The 23,557-nt window shown below is 35.5% G+C and overlaps 3 protein-coding genes across 4 annotated transcripts; 1 reads left to right on the forward strand and 2 right to left on the reverse strand.

Moving 5' to 3' along the window:
- Positions 1 to 915: 915 nt before the first annotated feature.
- LOC113696262 (arginine--tRNA ligase, cytoplasmic) lies at positions 916 to 9,931 on the forward strand. Of its 2 annotated transcripts, none has more exons than XM_027215690.2 (18): positions 916 to 1,093; positions 1,869 to 1,940; positions 2,262 to 2,401; positions 2,592 to 2,667; positions 2,781 to 2,882; positions 3,053 to 3,268; positions 3,855 to 3,935; positions 4,290 to 4,373; positions 4,570 to 4,674; positions 5,431 to 5,609; positions 7,264 to 7,348; positions 7,458 to 7,644; positions 7,815 to 7,884; positions 7,985 to 8,054; positions 8,352 to 8,441; positions 9,226 to 9,294; positions 9,407 to 9,505; positions 9,663 to 9,931. In XM_027215690.2, exons 1-18 carry the CDS (start codon positions 983 to 985, stop codon positions 9,771 to 9,773), a joined length of 1,947 nt encoding a protein of 648 aa, XP_027071491.1. In that variant the 5' UTR covers positions 916 to 982; the 3' UTR covers positions 9,774 to 9,931. The 2 variants fall into 2 exon arrangements, with proteins under 2 accessions (XP_027071491.1, XP_027071490.1); XM_027215689.2 differs by having other exon boundaries at positions 947 to 1,093; positions 1,873 to 1,940.
- A 1,547-nt stretch (positions 9,932 to 11,478) lies between these two features.
- LOC113695028 (uncharacterized) lies at positions 11,479 to 12,377 on the reverse strand. Its single transcript, XM_027213978.2, has 2 exons — positions 11,947 to 12,377; positions 11,479 to 11,830 (listed from the first exon to the last, which is right to left on the reverse strand). The coding sequence occupies exons 1-2, from the start codon at positions 12,225 to 12,227 to the stop codon at positions 11,545 to 11,547; spliced, it is 567 nt and encodes a 188-aa protein (XP_027069779.1). The 5' UTR covers positions 12,228 to 12,377; the 3' UTR covers positions 11,479 to 11,544.
- A 4,132-nt stretch (positions 12,378 to 16,509) lies between these two features.
- LOC113695392 (mitogen-activated protein kinase kinase 6) lies at positions 16,510 to 20,315 on the reverse strand. Its single transcript, XM_027214472.2, has 8 exons — positions 20,099 to 20,315; positions 19,857 to 19,947; positions 18,691 to 18,825; positions 17,998 to 18,222; positions 17,726 to 17,908; positions 17,325 to 17,548; positions 16,960 to 17,005; positions 16,510 to 16,866 (listed from the first exon to the last, which is right to left on the reverse strand). The coding sequence occupies exons 1-8, from the start codon at positions 20,170 to 20,172 to the stop codon at positions 16,774 to 16,776; spliced, it is 1,071 nt and encodes a 356-aa protein (XP_027070273.1). The 5' UTR covers positions 20,173 to 20,315; the 3' UTR covers positions 16,510 to 16,773.
- Between the last annotated feature and the right edge of the window lie 3,242 nt (positions 20,316 to 23,557).

Below are 23,557 nucleotides of genomic sequence, written 5' to 3' on the forward strand. Positions count from 1 at the left end.
TTAAATTTTATTCTAATCACCTAATTACATTTTGCTAATATAACTCCTCATAACCACCATAAAATATTGTAACTACCAAATTATTGTAATCGTATAAACCAAAACTTTTTTTCATGAAAATTTTATGCAAAGTTTTTGTATGTAACAAACAAAAATTTATACAAAATTGATCTATTTTAATTATTCCCTAATTCCGCACACATGAGGTGTGCCCTTAATGCGAGTTTATGATAATTGCAACTCCACTGTCTATCATATTTATTACATTTGCCAGAAAATTCTTCTGGTGATAAGAAAAAAGTTCTTTAAAAGTGACAGCAACGAGTTAAGAGTGATATGTTTCACTAGGTGCCTAATTAAACAGGGAATAAATAGATTTTTGGAAGATAATTGGTTGACATCAATGAATTCAATATCCAAGAAGCTTATTCCTGATATGTGGGCTAGCAACTGTTAATGTGGTCCTCAATATATTCTGTTTATTTGTTTATTTTCGTTATTTTTGGGAAATATTTATTATTGATTTGCTTCTTATCATGGACTAAAGTTTTGGTTCATTTAGATCCATGGACTAATTGAAACTAGTCAAGCACCTAGTTAAACTGCAAAATCAAGGACTAAAACTAATTCATTCTACATCCCTATTTACCCAAAGCCAATAAAAAAAAACCCATTTACTTAATTTTTTTGGGTATAATTTAACAAAAATAAAATTTTCTGGGTTAATTAGTTATTAACGACTTAACGTGCCAAAATCCGGTCCAACGATCCAAGACACCCGTAAACTATTGAACCCGGTTGATTGGCTGACATGGCCAATCGTGATTGGAGGTAACTCCCACGCAACAGCACCTCTCCCGACCACTCGCAAAACCCTACTGTTCGTCGAATGGTAAAAGGGGGAATAAAAATAGAAATTTCCAAAACCTCTCAACAAATACAAAGGAGAAAGCCGAGGAAAGTATAATGACCGCTGCATTGTATGCCTACTTATTTCCGACGGCGGCCTCTCCCTCCCAATTTGCTCCTCCCAAGCTTCTCTTCTCTTCAAAATTCTCTCAAATTCCTCCTCATTTCTCCCACCTTTCAACCCGTGAGTCTCTCTTCTTCTCTCTAAACGTTTTGCATCAGCTCTTACACTTATTTTTATCTCGTATGACTATTGTTTTGCTATTTAAGCTAATTGTTTTGTTTTAGTTGTTTAATTATCCTAAAATATAAGATAATTTAGTCAGTTACATGTAATTATTGAAATACCAATGCTTTTTATCTGCTAGGAAGACGTGTACTTTTACTACTCCAATTTAGTAGTTTAGAAAGAGCTGCTACTTTTAGTTTTATGTTGGATTAGATTCAAGAGTTACTGATGCAAATTTGGGTAGTATGGCGTGTGCAATGTACTTGATTTTCGCTACGTCATACAGCTGCAATTCTATGGCTTAATTATTGGTGTTTTGGTGGGTGCATTGGTTTGTTGGAGAGAGTTGTGTCTTTCTAAAATGAGGTCGTGTGTTCTTGGGCAGCAGCTCTTTTTTATTACGTTTATGTTTCCTTTCTTTTTCAAATATCTTCGAAACTGAAACCTTTTAGATGTTTTTAGTTTTCGAGGGAAAAATGAAAATTAGCATTGTTGAAGTGGTTTTAAAATAATGGTGGGGGGCTAATATGTTGATGAAATCAACATATAATAGACGCTTGACAGGTTTGTGGTTATTTGTCAGTCACTTGAAGATAATATGTTGATGAATTGAGAATTTTTGAGTCCATTGTTTTCTTTTTGAATGATTTAGACATTAATTTTTGTGGGATGTTTGATATCGTTACTTGTTCTTTAACCTGTTATTTTGGTGTGGTTATTATGAAACTAGACAGGTATTCTGAGAACAGCTAGTAGGCCTTTCTCTGTGGCAAAACTGCAATCCGTATCATCCATGGCAGAGGTAATTTTTCATTAGTATGTGCAACGTAAATGACTAGACAGTCACAGAAAAGACTGCATATATTGATAGGTGTTTGCTTTTGGAGAATGTGACATTTAATATGACAGTTCACTGAGCTGGGTAGGAAAATTGGGGATTTTTGATCAACAATTTGGAGAACTTAAGGTAGTGGTTGGTAGCCTGTATGATTTAGATGTAATCCATATGCACACTTACTGAATGGAGGCTAGTCCAAAAAAGATTGGCTTATACCCATCTCTGCACCTTGATATGTGTTTCCTTCGGGGGATTTGACGTTCAGCATTATACTTCACTGTGCAGGTTATGGAGAGAGTAGGGAGTGTTAAGCAACAATTACAGAGACTATTTGGAGAAGCCCTCAGAGATAAATTTCCTGATGAGTTAGATATAGTTCCTATTATTACTCCTTGCAAAGATCTAAGACACGGCGATTATCAATGGTATGCAAAAGCTTCTCATATTCACAAATGGTATATTAGATTGTCTATGGATGCTAATTAATTGGTTTTGCATTGAAATGTTGGTCTGTTGTGTGTGAAGTAAAAATTACAACATTTCCATGCCTAGAATCTTTTTGCATAGCATTTGTTCCCTGCAATGCTGATTGAGGAAACTATTCTTTTGGTCCAGCAATAATGCAATGAGCTTATTTGCGAAAATTAAAGGCAGAGTTCCTGAATTCAAGAAACCCCAGGCTGTGGGACAGGTATTCATAGTTTCATTTTAGTATCATCCAAATCTAGAATGACTATTGTGACATAAAAGTTAGGTCCTTTTTATTAAAGCATGAAGATTCAGTTGTTCTCATTCCATTTGTAGGCAATCATGGACAGTCTTCCTGATTCAGAAATGATTAGGGGGTGCACAATAGCAGGACCTGGCTATGTAAACGTTACATTGTCAACAGAATGGATGGCAAAGGTATTTAGCCTTTCTTAATTTCACCAAGTGTTGTCAGTAGTTTTATGTTTCATATGGATACTAAATGTTCCCAAATTTGGATTGCTGTGTAATTATTGCTGGATGGGTAGAAACAATAATAAGTGATAATATTGGCAATGATGATAATAATGTTATCATTCTTCCTGCAGAGAATTCATAAAATGCTTATTGATGGTGTTGAAACATGGGCGCCAGAACCTCCAGTCCAAAGGGCAATAGCTGATTTTTCCTCACCTAACATAGCAAAAGAGATGCATGTTGGGCACTTGAGATCTACCATTATTGGAGACACACTGGCCCGTATGCTGGAGTTTCAAAATGTTGAAGTTCTTAGGAGAAACCATGTTGGTGACTGGGGAACACAGGTTATGGCAATTTTGGCTACATATCTAATTTTCCACTTGGTTCTTTTACTTTTGCCTTGTGGCCAATGTGATTTTCGGCATCTTTTGATTTGTTTACATCTATTAGTTTTGCTTCTTATTTGCTCTACCTTCAAAGTATTAATTGTGGAAAATCTAGAGATCTGTTTTTTGGTTGTTCGGATTGGAGATGTCCATGGATCGTAGTCTCCTTGGTATTATTTGTTTGTCATTTTGCTACCTATTGGATTTATTCATACCTTTTTAGATGGTTTCCACCCAATCTATTTTCCCATCTTTTACCTTATAGGAACGGTGTAAAAGTAGGCAGATTGCGCAAGGGGGTTTCACTTGTCACAAGCGGTCTGATAGGCTTGGTTATTTGTTTATATTATCTGTTATCCACGAACCTAACTTGTCACATTAGTTTGTATTAATATAGCTCTGTAAGTGACTTCACAAATTAAGTTCCATCTCCTGTCCTGCATGATGTATTTCTACTGATGTGACAATCATGTGTGATCGATTGTGACCAACTCTTTGGTTACCCCATTTATTTGAATCCTATTTTTTATTATTTGTTTTGCAGTTTGGCATGCTGATAGAATATCTATTTGAAGAAAATCCTAACTGGGAGGCTGCTCCAACTGAAGCCATTGGAGATCTACAAGTGAGTGCAAGATAAAATATGACTATTCATGATTTTTTACTTGTTTCATATTATTCTGTTGAGAGGTGGTAAATATTTTCAAGGAATGGCTTGCTTTTATAATGCATTTGGGTACACAGGTCTTATTGAATTCATTTTTTAATAAAAGAATTTATCTGGGAAAATATTCAACTTCTACTATTTATGTTGTTTCCTACTCAGGACAGTAGGTGGGTACTATGATGCAGATAGAAATTCACGTTATTTTAAATGCACTTGTTTAGCAGATTCCTGTTGGTTCATGAGAGTCTTTGTAGCTGTTCAATTTTACTAGACATGATCATCTGATGTCTATTAAATTGTTACCATTTTCAGGGATTTTATAAAGAATCAAAGAAGAAATTTGATGCCGATTCTGATTTTAAAGAGAGGGCCCAGAAAGCAGTAGTCAGTCTTCAGGTGAATCACCTCAATTTTGTAGTTGAAGCTTCACTAGTGCGTGATTTGGATGTTCATAAATCCATTCATGCTAAAGGTTTTTGTATTCTTTTGTTTGTTTGTTTGAGGATTCAGGTTATCAATATATTGAAGTTGATTTAGTGGTTGTCCTTGTTGGCAATTCTATTGTCATGTTGTAAGTTAATTTTTGTAACAGGGAGGAGAAGAGAAGTATCGGAAGGCATGGGCACAGATCTGTGAAACTAGTCGAAGGGAATTTGATAAAGTTTATCTGCGGCTAGGTATTAAGTTGGAGGAGAAGGTATGGAATGGAATGTTAGCAGTTTTGTAGCTTTACATGATGAAACGAACACTAAATAAGCAATGTATGTCTTGCATTCCAGTTGAGTGTTTGAGAAGTCTCTTTCCACTGGCCTTTGACTGCCTAGGTTTGATCATTTTCTAATGCAATTTGGTCTCTACAACTTATGGGTTCTGTACTTTTTGTGATTCAACTAGGTGTTTTTAAATTGGGACACATGTATAATATATTGACAATGACAAATGGTCGTCTAGGATGAATACACTTTGTGACCTGGTTTTCACAAAAGCCACTCTTTATCTGTATGTATTGGTAATCATTTTTCTATCTTCCATCATAATGACAAAAAACATGAGGGAGTACTCGAGTCCTGGAATATGCAGGAGGACAAATATGCAGTTTTAGTTATATTGGCTTGTAAATGCCAATGGAGAGGAAAGGGAGGAAAACTGTGGGTGCTTGTCTCGAATATGGGAGACATCTTTGTCTCCCATATTTGATCTTTTTAAAAAAATTTTTTGTATGCTTTAGTTAATAGTTGATGACTAAGCCAGAACGCATTATACTTGGTATTTCGTTTAAATTCAAATGATTGTGCCTTCGGAATTATGTACACAATAGCTTAAAAATGCATTAGTTTTTAAATTGGGAAGTTTTGCATATGTCTTAGACTCGTAGTGTGTAGGGACTAGTGTAGTCTTTGTTCTTGACTGTGCACATGCCCAGGTTTATTTATCTCTTCTCTCTTCTTATTAGGGGGAAAGCTTTTATAATCCATATATCCCAAAGGCTTTAGAGCTATTGAGTAAAGAGAACTTAATTGAAGAAAGTGAAGGTGCACGTGTTATCTATGTTGGCGGGATCACAAGACCTCTTATTGTTGTGAAGAAGGATGGTGGTTACAACTATGCTTCAACTGATCTTGCTGCTTTGTGGTTTGTTTTCACTTTTTGGATGTGTTTGTTAATGGGATTAACATTCACTGTCTACTTTTCTTTTAATAGTATTGTAGATCAACTGTTTTATGCATTGCATGTGGCTGAACTTTAAAAAAAAAAATTGTGTTATACATATAACTACTTATATAGATTTTTTGACAGAGTATAATATGGATTAAATTATCTTGTATGATTATTTTGTTATTGATTTGTGAGTTTGTCACATTGCCCATATTAGATGACTTTTGCTGCTCGTCATTGTCTTGCAATTTCGTCTGTGTTCTTATAGGCATAGACTTGAGAGGTTTATTTTTCCAAAAAGTGAAAGAAGTATGAGGGTCAAATTTGAAAAACTAGTTAATCAATCCTGGATACCTTATCCTTGTAAGTTCTTGGAATCTCTGTAGGTGAATACATGCCGGTCAAGCATTAGTTTAAAACCACAGATGATTCAGTCTGTAGCTAAATCTGGAAGTCTTGAAAGAGTAGCCGTGGCTACGAGCTCAAAATACCTGCTTTACATGACTGAAATATGCCACCATTCTATATATATTTGTCACATAAGAGAATCTAGACAAGATTACTTCGAATGCATTTTTAATCAACCTTTGCGTGCACTGTTTGGTTGCTTCTGCCTCAATTATCAAGCAACTATGTTAAACCGGACTCGAGTCAGCCCTGCTGTACCTGTGTCCTACTCTTCATTTTGCACTAGAGTAGCTGTTTTGGGGGGGGGGACACCATACCCAAGTCCAGTAACATAGTCAAGCTAGCTAACATATTCGATAGTGGCTAGTATGCGATTTGCCTGATAGTGCACTTAGTGTGAACAATGATTTTCGGCCTGTTCATAAGATGTTGCAATTTATTATCATTGGTGCATGAGAACGTGATTAAGAAAGGAGTGTTCTGTGTCATCCTACCTAGCCCTAGACCCCTGATGAGGAAATTATTAAGATGAGGAGAAAGTTCATAAGCTCCTATTTAGTTGGCATCTTTCAAACAAATGATGCACGTATTAACTTCAAAGTTAATCTCTTGTGAAATGTTACCTTTACAAGGTTTTGTATACTAAATGTTAGGGGATTCATCCCTTTATAACGGAAATTTGCCTAAAATTGCATTGATTCTTCTTCCTGCTATCTTTCCTCTATGATTTGGCATGCCATGCTCCTAACCAGAGTTGCCACCTGCTTACAATTTTAACTAATGATGTCAAGAGCAGTTCCAGAACTATCATTTGGGCAAGGTTGGGGTTTTGTCAGGGGTGGTGTAAGGAGGGGTGGAGGCCCAGGTGCTAGGTCCTGCTGCATATTTCTTATGTGTCTTTTTATGCTGTGATGTTTCATAGCCCAAGAGAAGCAGGTTAAATGCAAATTGTTTGCCATTATAATGGAGTTAAGCTTTTGCTTCAAGTGTCAAAAGGCATGATAGTGAGGGTAGGTTATTTGAGAGTTAAAAAAAGCGAATTTGGCTTGTACCATGCCCTATAGATTATAACTCAGAAAGACTGTTTTCTCTAACATTTATTTGATGACTACCTATAAAGAGATAGGCATTGAAATTTTATATTGGTGTCTTAATTTACATGTGACTTTTAGTAGTAGGAATATTTGTCTAATTATTGAGGTTTTCTGCCTGCAATTTGTAGGTATCGGCTCAATGAAGAAAAAGCAGAATGGATCATATATGTAACTGATGTTGGCCAGAGGGAGCACTTTGAAATGTTTTTTGCTGTAAGTAATTCATATCCCGATAGATGCTGCATCCCACCCCCTAACCCTGGAAAGGAAAAATTTTATTTGTTTGATCGGTTGATCTTTGTGCAATTATCTTCTATTCTAGGCTGCCAGACAGGCAGGTTGGCTTCCAGCTGAAGAAGATAAGTATCCCAAAGTCAGCCATGTGGGTTTTGGTCTTGTTTTAGGAGAAGATGGAAAGAGATTCCGTACGCGAGCTACTGAAGTTGTTAAACTAGTTGATTTACTTGATGAAGCTAAGAATCGGTGTAAAGCAGCTCTGATTGAAAGAGGTAGGATGTTATCTATGAACTGTTTTTCTTAATATGTGACCTCTCAGTCTCCTTTTTGCACATATCATGCTCGAGTTTTCATTGTCTCCTTTCTACTCCACTTTCACCCTGTAAGTATCTGAATAACCTTTAACTCCTTGAACCATGATAAATGTTTGAATATTGATCAGGCAAAGCTGAGAAATGGACTGGGGAGGAGCTTGAGCAAACTGCTGAAGCTATTGGATATGGGGCTGTAAAGTAAGTTCCTATTGCTTGTTCACTTGTTTGTTTGCACTTTCTTGAAGTTTCCCCACTTCTAAGTTTTATCTTAATAGTGATTTTGTTGGATGTTAATCAGGTATGCTGACCTAAAGAACAACAGGTTAACCAACTACACGTTCAATTTCGATCAGATGCTTAATGACAAGGTGCGGCGCTTGATTTCTTCTCTTATGCAACCAGTATTCATGTTTTTCTTTATAATGCATTTCTCCTTATTCTTCCAAAGTTCTGCATTCTTTGTTCATTACATCAAGCAAGAAATAGTTGGCTCCTCACCAATATAATTTCTGAATTGCATATTGTCACTTGAAGTCTTCATGACTATGCCTATCAATCTAATTACCCATCTTGTTTCTACAAGCCTCTGATGCTTTTTTTTTTTTTAAATAAATCTTCTACCCTGTTACTATACATATAGTATTGCTTGTTTTTATATTGAACAGGGAAATACTGCTGTCTATTTGCTGTATGCACATGCTCGAATTTGTTCAATCATCAGGAGATCTGGTAGAGATGTAGAGGAGTTGAAAAAGGTAGAGGTTCTTCTTCTTCTTCATGCTTACAACAGTAGAGTATTTGAATTATAATGGTGAATTTTCCAATGTATTCTTCTATATTCAAGAACCTTGATCACGAAGTCAACTTTGGTGATTAGCCAGTATGGTTTTTTTGGATTACAAAGTGGAAGAAGTGGTTTCCAATGATTTTACTCAATAGTAAACACCCCATCTGCAATTCGTGTTTTGTGTGTTGTACACGTGTTCTGCACACGTCTCTGCCTTGTCTGATGAACGACTTGGTCTAATGTACACAAATTTTTTTGGATTGAAGAGTAAAGTTCAGTCCTTAACTTAGAGGAAGAAGTCTAGAAGTTAAGAATCAAGTAATAAATTCAGAGCCTTTGGAGTAGAAGTTTCAGATTAGAGCTTTATGGTGATAATCTGCGACTTAAAACTCATATGCTTTCTGCTCTTACTCTGTTATCAGATGAATTGACTATCCATTTGGATTTTTATTTGTTGCTCTTTTTCTCTTCTTATGAAAAAGTGCTTATGATGTATTACAAGAATGACAATCTTTTTTGGATTTATTCAAAAGCCTAACCCTACTCTGTTTTGGATAAAGCAATGCAGCTTCTTTGAAATTTTCAGTATTTACTGAAAGTTGAACCTAGCCTTGGATGACAGTCTTCTGTCTATAAAAAATCAACTAGGAGCCTGCCCGAGTATTTTTTCAGGGAATGGTGGCTCGATGCTGAGAAATATGCTTTGCCTGGAACGCTGGCTTCTTACATCATACTTCATCTGTTTTGGGCAGGTTGGAACAGTTGATTTGGCTCATCCAGATGAACGGGTTTTGGGCCTTCATTTGCTACAGTTCCCAGAGGTATGCTTCAAGAGTCAAGACTACAGATTTTGCAAAAATCTATCTGATTGATATTACTTTTGTCACTTAAACATGTTGCATCTTGTTAATGTGTTCCTTTTTCACATTGCAGGTGGTTGAAGAGGCATGTACAAATATGTTGCCAAACATTTTGTGTGAATACCTGTACAATTTGTCTGAAGACTTCACAAAATTTTATACGAACTGTCAGGTATGGAGCCCATATAATTGATGAGATGAAGAGGATAAAATTGGAAGATAATGCTTGTCTTAATCTCAAATGGCTTCAATGAGTACCTTGCATGTTTTATGGTTTCTAAGTTGTTACAGGCGTTTGATTTGAATTTGTCCTGGTGAAAAATCTGTAGGTGGTTGGGTCACCACAGGAGATCAGTAGACTCTTGCTTTGTGAGGCAACTGCAGTTGTCATGCGAAAGTGCTTTTTTCTGCTGGGAATTACACCTGTCTATAAAATTTGATACCTTGAGAGATACATTTGCCGACCTCTAATTTGTGGATGTTATACAAAGTTTGTACCTCACCTTGGCATTTTTTTTCACGTGATGATTATATTCTAGGATAAGACGAGCCTTTTGCTCCTATCTAATGAAAGCAGTTTTAAAATTTTTTGGATTGATTTCTACGAGTTACGGTCTGTAAAATTTATACCTTGTGTTCCAATAAGCTTGTGCAATTTGTCGCATTGCTGTTTGTCACTGCGGTTGCTTAATACGGAAGTGAGTTTGAGATCTGGTACGTAAATGTCGAAGTAAACTAGGGCTTCCCATATGGGGGTGGTCTAGGGGCTTCATTAGCATATGTAGATTGGAGTAAACCAAAGAAGGTAAATATATCGAGCATTATGAGTAGGCAATTTTGCATATGATTCTGAAAAGCATAATAGTTAAGACTCTTGGTGGCCTTAGCTGTTGGGGTTGGAGGATATTGAACGCCCGGGAATAAATTCTCAAAAAGGCAAAAAAGGAAGAAGAGGTGGGGGGCCGGGGAAGGGTGAGTGGGTTTTGATTATTCTCCTTGAAGGCAACGGAGGCACGAGGTGGAAAAGGGGTGGCGCGGTTTGATACGAAACTGATTGAGAAGCTGGCAAACGAAAAAAATTGAGAAGCTGTCCAGGCCCCCTTGTCCGTTCTAGAGGGCCCCTAGGCCTGAGCTATCTGTTCCATCGCTGAAGTCCTTCTGAGCAGGGCACTAAACAGAATTAGCAATTCCGTAGCAACTTTTGCTATGGATTTTCTGAAAGATGTATACTTTCTATTTTGTAAACAAGGCAGTAAAACAAAGTTAATGATATCATAGCAACGTTTGCTGTAGATTTTAGGATGTAAAGTTGGAGCGATTTTTTCATCCTGTGGATCAAATATGCGCCACAGGGAACGAATTGGGCAGTTACGCGATCACCGTACTTGATTCAAAAGGGGGTTTATGTGGACGGGCAAAGTTATTTTGAGTAGCTTCACAGTGCTCAAATTTCACTTTTATCAGGCAATACGCAGGCCGCCAGACCATTGTACCTGCTTCTCTTTTTTTTTATTTCTTTTTTTTGGGGGGGGGGGGGGTGTTTGATCCACATTTTAACGGCAGAGCAAGGGAATACTTAGTTAAAAATGCTAGGGTTCAAAATTTTTTGTTTAAGTTTTTATGTTAACTTTTATAGTACTTAGTTCAAATTGTTATATTCTTATTGTTCAATTAGTAAATAGTATGTAATTTTGCTACATAGAGTACGGATGGCAAAAAATTGGTAATTATGCTTATTGAACATTATAAGTAAATATTTAAAATTAATGATGGGTACAAAGGGTGATATAAATTGATAATTTAGTTTTTCAAAAATGAATCTAAATGAGTTTACAAAAAATTAAAATAAATAAATAATTAAATTATCCAATTCATTTTTTGACTTACCCATTTATACCCATATAATTAAATAAGTATAAATAGATTGACTCACTTATATCATTACCTACTTTACCCAACCCAAATCCGTCCAAATCACCCATTTTGACACCTCTAATCTCTAGATTTCTGCTATTTATGTATTGTTTACTATTTCGATGGGGTTGGTATAGAGAGGCGGAAATAAAAACCTGTTCGCTTCATTCTACACATATATGACCTCGACTCGTTTATCTTACACGGTTTGAAATTTGAAGAAAATTTCAATGGAGAAATATTAGAAAGCTTGCAATAAAAATACATGCAAGCCTCTTAAATTAAGTGATTTACAGATTAACAATCTTTGTGCAGGGGAATGGGATGCCGACAACTGCCAACAAAACTCGCTCTACTGCCAAAAGAAGATAGAAATGATGATCCCATTCCCCTGGAAGAAGACTTCTTGGCTATGACAGCCCTTGGACCAATCTTTTGACCAACTAAACCTGCATAGCTCTTACATGGCTTCATCCTCTGACCATAAGGACTAACTTTCTTTGCAAGATCTTCGAGGCTCTTCACATTTGCCAAAGATGTAAAAGACTGAGACTTTCCTTGATAATGTTCTGAGAGACCTCTCCTGAACGAACAAAATTCATACACCATTACTTGAATGAAGTACCTAAAGATTAATATATTGAACAGTTCCAAGTCTAACTCTTCGTTTGGTACATCACAAATATATCGAATGCTTACTTGATAGGCAGCTGGTTCGTAAGCTCCGACAACTCGTACAACGGCCCATGTGAAGGTGATGTAGATGGTGACGATGTTGGAGAAGAGGATGCATCCTCTGCTAAGTCTGATGAAGAAGATGATGCTGCGGAGTTATTCCCCGAGTCTTCACCGATGGATTCAGAATCACAGGAAGTGTCATCCTCAGCTTCCGTGATCACCCACTGAACATGCCTTGGATCAAGGCCGGCAAAGGTATTCTTGAAGGTCATTTCTTGATAAACCTGATTTGCTCCACCCATTGCAGATCACAATCTTGGAATGAACGAATAAGGAGAACAGCAGAGCAAATGAAGGATGAAAACTTGATGATGTACTATTGTTTCAGGCTTCAGCAGGGGTTGAAACTCGCATGAGCTAATTATGTATATATACGTACATATATTACAGGGTGGCTTGGTTAGCCAGAAGTTGATTTTACAAATAGGATGTTATTGAAGCATTAACTTTTTAAGTTTTACGACAGGGGCGTTACATTAACATACATGAGCTACGCGTTTTTTTTTTTTTTGCTTTGTTTAATTGATGATATGTTGCTTTATCCTCAGGTTTGTAGTCATCTGTCACTGTCAAAATTCATATGGCTTGAATTTCTTCCTTTTCCCATTCTACAAGGAAAGGGGATAAGGTTATGGTCCAAACGCTTCGAAGACATCCGTATCCGAGTCACCAATGACCAACCCATCATATTATCCTCAAATTTCTATATTGGGAAAAAATAATAATAATATATAATCTTTGGCATCCTCTGCACTTTTTGCCCCAATAAAGTTACGACATAACTGTTTTATCCGTTTCTTTTTGACATTTTAAGGCATCCACAGTTTAGGGATAACGCCAAAGAGGAATCTCTAAATTAAAGAAGAAACCTTGGCGTGATGACAACAGAACATTATTATAATAGAAGACAACAAATGGTGGAAAGTGGAGAAAGGGATAAGCCATGATCTTTTCCACTTATGATTGTTTGGTAAAATTCCAAGAAAAAAAGAAATCAAAAGATTTTTGAGACCTGTTCTCGGTGAGCATTGAACACCCAATTAATTACCTCTTACAATTATTATATATTTTCCATTCTCAATTATGGTAGGATCAACTTATCTCTACGCTAATCATCAAAAGCTTTATTGAGATATGTAATTAATTTGAGCATATATAGTTGCAGCCAAAAAAAAAAAAATCTGAAGATTAATTTTTTCTTCTTAAAACGTTGAAAGCTTTCAAGTATATTTTTTACTTGTTGGGTTGCCATTTTTCTCACAAAATTTTTTTTTACATTTTTCGCAAACACATTTCTGAATTATTTTTTTACTTCACATATATCAAATGGCTAAAGTATATTTTTCAATAAAAACTCTACAAAATAGCAATCTAGACGGGGGCACCAAAGCGGCTTTAGAAATTATATAGTATACCTTAGATTATATATATGCGTATAAAGTTGGCCGTCAAGGCAAATGTTTTGAATCCATCCATCCTTCCAGGGGAATTCGTTACTCAGCTATTGACATTTTGATAGGATAATTTCAAAAACCTCCCTGAGGAGTTTTGTGACAATATCACTTAGCATCTCTAAACTTTGAAAAATATCATTTGCCTCTCTTATTTTTAACTTTTTATTAGATAGATAATATATTTTCAATTCAACATTACCCTTTTCTTGTAAACCATTTTAGTTTCATAACAAATTTAATTAATATCTTAGCTTTTGAAAACTCAGCCAATATAATTTTTTTAATTAGGAATTACAATTGTTAAACCTCGAGAGAGGTTTCTCAAATTATCCCCCAATTTGATTGTAGACATAGAAACAAATGCCTTGATATGTGCTGTTATTATTATACTCCTATAGTCTATTGTCAATGTAACTCCCTGTGCATGTGCAATGATCCTAAGTATTATTTTATAGAGTATTATTTAAAATAATTATTATAGCACTTTTTATGATGTGATGTATTAAAATAAATAGGTAATTAAAAATATAAAAAAATATATTTATTATGCAAACGAAATATTATTTGAGACAATTTACTATCCGAACAATGCCAGTTGTTTAGTCTTTTTTTTTTTTTGTCGACACAGGGGTGTCCGGGTCAATCCTTGCCCGACTAATCCCCTGCGGCCCGGGCCCGACGCCCCAACCCGACCCGAACACGTTAAGTGCGCGGAGGAATCCAGCGGAGCAGAGACTCGAACTTGTGATCTCAAAGTTCATTGGTGAGAGACGCTGCCACTGGACCATTCACGCGGGGCGCCAGTTGTTTAGTCAGCTTGCCCATTTGTGACCATTAATTCCTCATCCACGCGTAACAGTAACAATTTAATGGCTTCTTTAATGGATGTTCAATAGGCATTTGTTAACACATTTAAATCTTAACACCTACATTATCTTTTCTTGATGTGATGCAATTTTTTTAAATAAGATCTAACGCACGATGATATTCATAATTTAATTGAAGATGTCACGATCGAGAAACATCATTGTCATTAATAGAATATCGTGAAGCCTAATTACTACATCATCCGGTGAGATCCAATCAATCAATAATAATTAACGCCAAGCGAGTGACTGTTTATAAAGGAGGGAAAGAAGTCGGCATCGAAATGGTAGCTTTTGGATCGAGGCTTCCGTGGCATCAGAGGATTGAATTTAAGGGGCCTTGGGAGTTAATGACCGGGGAGAAAGGGAACAGGATAAGGAAGCTGACTGTAGCATTAGTCATGAAATGAAAGCTTGAGCTGCTTTGGGATTGGGTGCTTCTCTCTGGCACCACACAAGTCGTTGTTGTATGGTTTCTGCCTCTTACCCATGATTAAATTCCCTGTTCCACGGTCCGTAGCCCACAGCTTCAGCCTTTGCCAGCTCCCTCCCTTTAATGATATGATATGATCGTTTTGCATTTCAAAATAGGAAAATCACTTAAAACAGAAATAAATTGAAAGATGATCCATTTTTTTTAAATTTAGGAATTTTCGAAATTTTTAATTGCTTTTTATAAATGAACTCTTCAATGAAGGAAAATATAGAGACCCTAAAAAGAGAAAATGGTGGATCAAGTTGTAGTTTTCAAGTGCTTCTCTAAAGCACATAAATAAATAAAGTTGAAGTTTCAAATGGCTTGACTGACACCGAATACTGGCTCTGTAACTGATTCAACTACAAGTCTGATTTAACACATCAAGTTGTTTGAAGTTTTGAATCTTGTTGGCTTGTAAAAGTCCATTGATTTTTGCGAGTATATGCTTCTTCTTCACGTTTTAATTTAATCTATAATGCACTTTTTTTTTCTTTATTTCACGTGTACTCTTATGCAAGCACAAGCGGAACCAGAATTTGAGATTTTAAGAGAGCAAAATTAGTAAAGATGCAGACGCAGGAGGGCGCATATACAATTTTGTAAAAAAAATTGGAGGACAAGGTCCAATATTTACAATCAAATTGCTTGGTTTGCACCTTATTTACAATCAAATGATATGAGTGAAACTTTTAAATACTTTATGGGGGTCAAAATGATTTATAAACTTTTGGAAGGGCAGAGTCTAATTTTTATGAAGGTATATTAGGACAAAAATAAAAAAATAAAAAAATAAAAAAGAGAGAGAGAGAGAGAGAGAGGGAAACATTTAACTATTACGGGAACATAGACCAATTTCTAAAATCTTGGGGGACAGCTGCTCCACTTACGTCCGCTGATGTAAACGTCTGTTGTAAATGCTCATCCTTTATTTGTGTCATAGTACCGGAAGCATTAGAAAAAGACAACAACGATTTAACTCCACACGCTACAATGAAAGCCTCCAAGCTTCTTGACTTAGCAGAAGCAAAGATGGTCTTATTTGACGGGAATATTCGGTCCACTTATCCAAGAAATCAAGCCGAGTTGTAACGTGCAAAATAAGTATATCCTGGATCAAATGGCTCCATCACTTGAAACAAATAGACAGAACGGGGGAAGGGAAAAAAAAATCAAGTTCTACGATCTGATGTTAATTTAATTTTACTGACGCAGTAATTTATTTCTCCTCAACTTCTTGAGAAAGAATAGACATACGGATGGAGGATTTAGGGCCATAATGGTACAAGTGAATGTGACTTAAAAACTTATACAGCCTAGATCATGCAATTTTTGATGTATGCTTTATGCCCTCACTCCAAGGCCCAAATTAAATCGCCCATGGTGCAGTCTGTATATGAAAAACTTAAAAACCGGATACACCTGTTTTTGCCTTCGACAGAACGCTGAAAGCTCCAACCCAAGGCTAAGGGATATCGTGCAAACCACAAACCAATAAGCATTGATGTCCTGCTGCTGTAAACCTACTGTGACAAGGTTAGTATTAGCTACCCCAGAAGAGCAGCCTAAAATTAAATTTATAAACTCGCACAAGTCCGCTGGCTGCTTAAAAGAATTTTGGCTGCTGCTGCTAAACTATGAAGTTTTAACTTGCACAGACTAAGTAGTGCTAAAGTTATAGAAGCAACATCATCTGCTCTCATTCCACTACAAGCTAAACGCCTTCAAATGGTCTATGATCACCTTAAATGCCATTCTGCGCTTGAGAAAACGTGTAGAGGTGTATGACAGTATCAGACTTTTACATATCATGTTTTATCAGACTTTTACAATATCAGACTTCTACGTATCATGTCTGATAAGTTTGCAACCAATAAAATTTTGGGAAAATTTAGAAGAATTAAACAATGTGTAGTTGTAATCTTCGAGCATGGCTTGCGGCTAAAGCATATGGGGAAAAATATTGTACTCTGAAGTCATTACAAGAAAATGATCATCTAGGAAAACTTATGGGAGGTTCCAAGCTAGCTACCAGAATGCCAAGATCAATGTCCTTGTCTTCAAACTTCTTAAGAAAAGGATGGTTCTGGAAGCAATGGAGCAAATCAAGCAGTCAGCATTTGCATATTGGAGCACGGTGACCAAAAGAAAGACTAAAAGAAGTGGGTAGTTAACTAACCAAAAGGTCCAGAGATGAGGATCTGTCCCTCGGATCCTTCTGTATGCTGAAAAAGCAAGCCACAATGACAAAGCAGAGCATCATTAGGAGAGAAGGTAGGGGCAACAACATGGATACATTGAGAAACCCACAGCTACGTCACTGATCCAACATAGAACTATAAGAAAGTATCCTCTGATGCTAAAAACTCGCACTTTTTTTTAGAATAATTGCAACAGGTTTCAACCAAAAGTCTTAAGAATTTAAGGTCAACTTAAAGACAGAGTAATGGAATAGTCAAACGCATTCAGTCGAAGGACCATAAAGAAGTAGATAAGAGTGTTTACTGCATATGTGCAACATAAACGAATCTTCTTAGACCTTACCAGGCAGAGATAAATGAACAAAACTCTGGGGAGAATTGATCTGGTGGAGCAGAAGGTGGAGAGCCTCCCACAATTGCTTCTAAAAGCTCATAAAAGCTTGGCCAATCTTGCTGGTCTTCAGATTGTATGTAAGGGAAACGTCCAATAGCACACTCAAGGGTAACCATGCCCAGACTCCAGATATCACTCTTGTAGTCATAGGTGCTCCCACTAATTCTTTCAGGCTAAATATGAGATGAGAAAGGAGAAACAAGTCACCAAACCAGAATTAGGCCTCTAGATTTTCCACTCAAAACATTTTGCTGTTGCACATCAGATGTTTAGTATGTTCTACAGAATGTGTACCAATAGCCACTGTAAAAATTAATGGATTAATTTTTCATGATCATATCTCCACTCACCGCCATGTAATTATAGGTACCAACAAATGTGTCTCTTTGACCCATAGAGCTGGCCAGCATTGCGCTCACACCAAAATCTGTAATTTTGACCTCCCCTTTGTGGTTCACTAGCAGATTGGATGGCTTTATATCTCTATGGATAACATGTCTCTCATGGTGCAAGTACACGAGACCTTGCAAAACCTGAACATATTAAAATTTCACATATCCATGGTGAGCAAAAGTTAAGCTTATATACTTTCAGAAGAATCTCATGTTTCAGTTTTTCCTACCTGCTTACACAGGACTGCAAGATACGGTTCAAGAACTGTCTTCACTTGTCTGAGTACATCAGCTAAAGAGCCACGGTCCATATACTCCAGTACAAGCGAGATAGCCCCATTGTGGTAGAAAGAATGGTAGCAAACCACAACATGGGGACACTGTGAGCCTTGATTAATTTTAAGCTCCTGCACAATTTGTTTCCGAATATCTTCTTGTATATTCATCTGGATGACCTGTGCTTAGACATGCACTCTGGAGTTAGAATATCTAAAGCATCATCAGTACAGAGCTAATGTGTCAAGAGACATGACAACAAAAAGCCAGTAGCTAATGCCAGTCATTTTAGGAAGAGCTCAAAGCTTCCATGTTCAGTATCAGGGTCCTTCAAAACTATTCAAATGTTAGATATCTTAAGCAAGATTGACCAAAATCACCTTCACAACTCCCTAATAAAGCAACTCTAGTAAAAGTTTCTAATCATTGATTTATTCAATTAGCAAATAATCCACTAATTTCATAAGATCAGTATCAAACACTGTGCTGTCACATTCGATATGCATAACATGCAAGACTAATTATTCATTAATTGCACAAGTGCGTAAAAAGATGACTAAAGTTGTGCACTTAGAGAAGTGATCTCCTGAAACAATCAACGTGCTCAAGGATAACAAATTAGCAGGAAACTGAAGTTGTATGCTGACCTTCAAGGCAAATAACGTTCCAACCCATTTATGACGAACAAGTTGAACCACACCACCACTTCCCTTTCCAATCACTTTGATGGTCTCAAGATCTTCCAGTGAAAATTGAAGATCAAATTCCTTACTTTCTGCAGGCTGCCCACACAAATATTCAATTTGTCACATCTTCGGCTTCCTTTTCCTTGTTCTTTTTCATTCAAAAGAGAAGCATACTATGACGTGCAAACAATAGGTTCCCTATACTACCTAAAATGTTTCATGAGTTTTAAGTGATGCAAAGTTAAGGAGATGCTTCAGAGAATGATACATCCTCCATTAGTCAAGTTGCAAACCTTTTGCTGTTCTAGTCTTTTTTTTTTTTCCTTCTCTTTCTTGGAAGTTGTGTAGCAAATAATGGAAATGGCACAAACTACTGAACTTTCAAATGAAAGCAAAACAGAAGTCCTAAAACAGTTCGTATCATATTCTGAGGGCAATAGTCATCTGAAATCCACCAAAACAAGCTATTTGAGATGGATTTGGGACATGAAAACACGAAAAAACAAAAATTAATATAAAATATAAAGCAATGTATGTGCTGCACCTATAACTGAAATATTTGTGGAACGTGTTTGACTTGCCAATGTAGTATTAATGAGTGTCATATTTGATGTGATTGTCCTGTTTCATTTATTTTTCGGTAGCTATGGCCAAGCCTTTATGTAAAAAGGCAAAACTAGGTTCAAATTTAAGAATTCTACGTATACAAACTTTTAAGTCTGTTTTGAGATGTAATCCACATATTCAAAATTATAAGAACTGAAGTGAAATCAGATACATTATACGAAATCTATAATGCATTGTTCTCTTTTATATCTTGTTTTTCCAGTTCCGTTCCATCTATCAACTGAACTGGAAACAGCGTCATAATGGAATTCACATCAATTAAGCATTTCTTCAGATCTTCAATTTTTGACTCAATTGAAGCTTCTTCCCTCGCAAAATAAATGAGAGTGTTCAATCCACGGATAAAACAACCGCGTGTATCAGCCACTTCTTAATTAGTACGCTTCTAATTACGTCCAATTTCAATCTTCCATTAAGTCCTCAAAACTAGAGCATTTTATCTGAAGCTCTATGATACCCGATCACACCAAATCGAAATCGAAATGCCGAAAAATTATTACCTGAGGAGGAGAATCATTGTCATCGGAGATAAGGCGCAAACCTTTCTGGTTTAACAGTAAATCGCCGTCGTGAAAGGTTCCGCTCGCGGTCCTACCATGTTTAACAACACATCATTTGACAAATTCCATCACTTTCATGAATTTTCCCCCCAAAAAAAAACTAGCGTAATAAACTAGATAAATTTTAATTAATTTAGAATTGTCAGCGTACAAAGATTAAAGGAAGAGATAATGGAGCGTACAAGAAGCTGGAGACGGAGGTATCTTGAACCGGAACAGAGAGCTTGAGTTCCTTCACTGGCTTCTTTAGCTTCATGATTCCTGCTTCTATAATTAAAGCTAGGGTTTGGACTGAAAAAGTATTTGGAGAGAAGGGAAAGTAGGGAATCAATGGGGGAGGAATTGGGTGTGGAGCAGAGGGAAGGGGTGACAAAACCCACCGACCGAATTTGGGGAAGAGAGGATTCAAACTGGGAAGAGCGCCAAAAGCCGTGTTGCTGTTACCAATTTATTGTGACGCACGATATATTCTATTCGAGGTAGAAACTAAAATAGACGGAAATTATACTAAAATTATTAAATAGGTACTTATTTTAAATTTTGAAAATATTAATATACTTAAATTTGTTTTAACAAAGACAAATAGATACTTTTTTTTTTTTTTGCAAAAAGTGAGATGCTTAAAAATTAGTAATCCTTCCAATAGATAGTCCAAATCAAATAATAAAAGATTAATTGAATTGGGCAATGAAATACTAACACTTGGGTGTGGCCTTGTTTGGCAAACAAGTTTTTTGCCAAGTTTATCTGTTACAAATTTTTTAACAATTTAACTACAGTAATCTCAAAAAATTTCTCAAAATTTTTAAACTATACATTTCAAAATATTTAAAAGTTTACACACTTCAAAAATTTTTTCTACAATTTCTACAGTAAACTACAGTAAAATTTTAAATAAACAACCAAAAAACTCACTTGCGAAACAACCCACAATTTGAAAGTTCTAAATTTCTAATGTCCAAGCATTACAAGTTGTGTTTGGAACCTTGAAGTACCATAAACTTCGTTCTACAATGCGCAATTATCCTTGTGAGCTTTGACCGACTAGTAGTTTCTACCATAAACCTTCAATACTTTTTTCCCTTTTTTATAGTAGTTTGAATATTTGGGTGCAAAGCATACACATGTTCCTTTATCCTATTTCCTTTTATAGCAAATTACCCCGCAATCCACCAAATTTTTTGAATAATAGAGCCTTGGCCACTCAAATTTTAAGAGTATATATTTATCCATTAAACTATCAAAAATATAAAATTTGAATCATTTTATGTATTTCTATCATTAAGTTTGCCAAATCTAAAGACTTGTACAATAGTTTAGTGGTTAAATATATACTCACACTATAGTTTACTGGGTTATTACATACTCGCACTATTTTTTGGTGGATAAATATATTATGTGTTTCCTAAATTGCTCCTTGATTATGTCACGTAACTCGTGCGATACTTTATATATGTTAGATTCAATAGTGAAAATAGACAAAATGGCTCAAAATTTATACTTTTAATAGCTTAGTAGATAACTGTATACTTTTAAAAGTTGAATGACCAAAACTCTACTTTTTTTTTTCAAAAATATTAGTGGGTAGCCAAGTAATTTACACTCTTTCTTTTATGGATTGCGTTGTAGCACCTTCGCATGTGAGAGATTGCTCCGTGCTCTAAAATATACATTCGTTACTGCAATTAACTTGCTTGTTGATTAAGAGTAACTTATAACCAGTGCTACCCCATACGTAGGTCCTATTCTCGAATGATTTTGATTGTGTAAAAATTGATTATAAAAAAATCAGAATAAAAAATAAAGAATATAATTTAAATTTTCTTTAAGGTAAAAAATTAAATTTTTGGATATAAAAAATATAGTTGAGAACAAGCCGAATTTTTTTTTTTTTTTTTTCAAAATCAGGATTTAAAATCAAGTCTTGAACATGAGTTAAGAACTAGGTGGTAACATAGAAAAGATAAAGAGAACTAAATTTGAGTTTTGGACAATTTCATTGGTGTTTGAAATTATTCATTTGGATATATCTAAGTTGTTAAATATTTGACGGGCATTGCTGATTCACAAAGAGTTTTCAAATGTGTTTAGATAGGAGATTTTTTGAAATATTATCTGCAATAATTATTATAATATATTTTTAAGATGTAATGTATTTGAGATAGAAATATAATTAAAATATATACAAAATTGATTGATAATTATATTTATGATGTAAATAAAGTATTATTTGAAATAATTTTGCTATCCAAACACACTTTTTGGTTACTACAAGAATTAAACTTGTGATTTGAGCAGTCGGGCTCGCCAAGAAAAAGACAAATATTCATTCGTAGATAAATGATAAATCAATGAACGTGAGTGCACTCTTTTATTTTGTTTGGCAAAGCCCTCCTGTTTTCTATAGCCCTTGTGAAAATTTCAAAAAGGGTTGCGACTTACAACCAAGCCCATATGATCCAACTTCGTCTGTTGTCCTTAGGGCCATACTCTTGCTGTAGGAGTTAATTGGTATAATTCCGGCTCTGGCCTAATAAAAGGATGTTCTTTCATACTCAAATCATGGATTTGTTAAACCTTCATGAAGTGCCACTACATATGCATGAAGGGGTTCTGATTAAGCTGTGGAAGCTTAAGGCGGCCTCGTTTCAATTAAAGTTTTCGAAAGAAAATATTTTATGTTTTCCGTGATATTTCATAATTATCTTTTAACCTCACGTACATAAAATTGATATAATATAATATATTATTCTATATAAACTCCAAAAAATAGCAATTCAAACGCATAAAAACATGTTTTTAGTTTTCAGAAAACAGGATAAAATGCATCTTCTAATTTTTTTTTTTAATATCACATACAAGATACACTCATATATGTTTATAGTATGATTTTGCTTAAAAATATGGGATGATTTTAGAAAACCTCCTCTAAGATCTTTATCAATTACATCTACCTTTTATAAGATTTGATAAATCATATTTACTTCCTTTGATGCTATGAAAAAACTACGAAAGCGTTCAAAATATGGCTTAACTTTTCCTGCAAAAAATTGACTTAAAATTTTCACATAATAAATAATGGTGATAGACTGATAGTTACCTTTTTAGCATTTAATTTGTTTTACATATTAGAGAGGGGTAATATTGAATATTCAGTGATTTTTTTCTTTTTTTAAACTTACATCATTAATGTTTCATCAAGACATACTTTTAGGTAGGGATGTAATCGAACCGAACTGCTCGCGAGTAGCTTGACTCGAACTCGGTCAAACCGAGTTCGAGTCGAGTTTCGAGCAGCTCGATAAGGTTATCGAGTCGAGTTCGAGCATTCAAAAGTGATGTTCGAAGACTTGACGAGGCTTATCGAGTATTTTAATTTTAATTATTTAATATTTTAATTTTAATTATTTAATATATTATTATTATAAAATTACCCTTATACCCAAAAGAATTGTCGAATTTACGAAATATTTCAAGTCATATAAAAATTTTAAAAGGGTAATAATATCTTTTCGCTCAAAAATTATCAAAAAAATGAAATTTAATAACTCGAACTCGAGCGAGCTCGATAAGACTCGAATGGACTCGAGCCCATACGAGTCAAGCTCGAGTATTGCGAGCAAGCTTCGAGTTCGAGCTCG

Source organism: Coffea arabica, chromosome 6e, assembly GCF_036785885.1.
Source record: "Coffea arabica cultivar ET-39 chromosome 6e, Coffea Arabica ET-39 HiFi, whole genome shotgun sequence".
Classification (NCBI taxonomy): domain Eukaryota; kingdom Viridiplantae; phylum Streptophyta; class Magnoliopsida; order Gentianales; family Rubiaceae; genus Coffea; species Coffea arabica.

What these genes read in the sequence shown, in the direction of transcription:
- LOC113696262 (XM_027215689.2), top strand. Translation starts at nt 967, where the DNA reads ATGACCGCTGCATTGTATGCCTACTTATTTCCGACGGCGGCCTCTCCC. An exon ending in AGACACGGCGATTATCAATG is followed by an intron (nt 2,402 to 2,591) that starts GTATGCAAAAGC and finishes CTTTTGGTCCAG; the next exon opens with CAATAATGCAATGAGCTTAT. An exon ending in TTGGTGACTGGGGAACACAG is followed by an intron (nt 3,269 to 3,854) that starts GTTATGGCAATT and finishes TTTGTTTTGCAG; the next exon opens with TTTGGCATGCTGATAGAATA.
- LOC113695028 (XM_027213978.2), bottom strand. Translation starts at nt 12,227, where the DNA reads ATGGGTGGAGCAAATCAGGTTTATCAAGAAATGACCTTCAAGAATACC. An exon ending in ACGAACCAGCTGCCTATCAA is followed by an intron (nt 11,831 to 11,946) that starts GTAAGCATTCGA and finishes TTGTTCGTTCAG; the next exon opens with GAGAGGTCTCTCAGAACATT.
- LOC113695392 (XM_027214472.2), bottom strand. Translation starts at nt 20,172, where the DNA reads ATGAAGCTAAAGAAGCCAGTGAAGGAACTCAAGCTCTCTGTTCCGGTT. An exon ending in ACCTCCGTCTCCAGCTTCTT is followed by an intron (nt 19,948 to 20,098) that starts GTACGCTCCATT and finishes TAAACATGGTAG; the next exon opens with GACCGCGAGCGGAACCTTTC. An exon ending in TGTTCATTTATCTCTGCCTG is followed by an intron (nt 17,006 to 17,324) that starts GTAAGGTCTAAG and finishes TTGCTTTTTCAG; the next exon opens with CATACAGAAGGATCCGAGGG.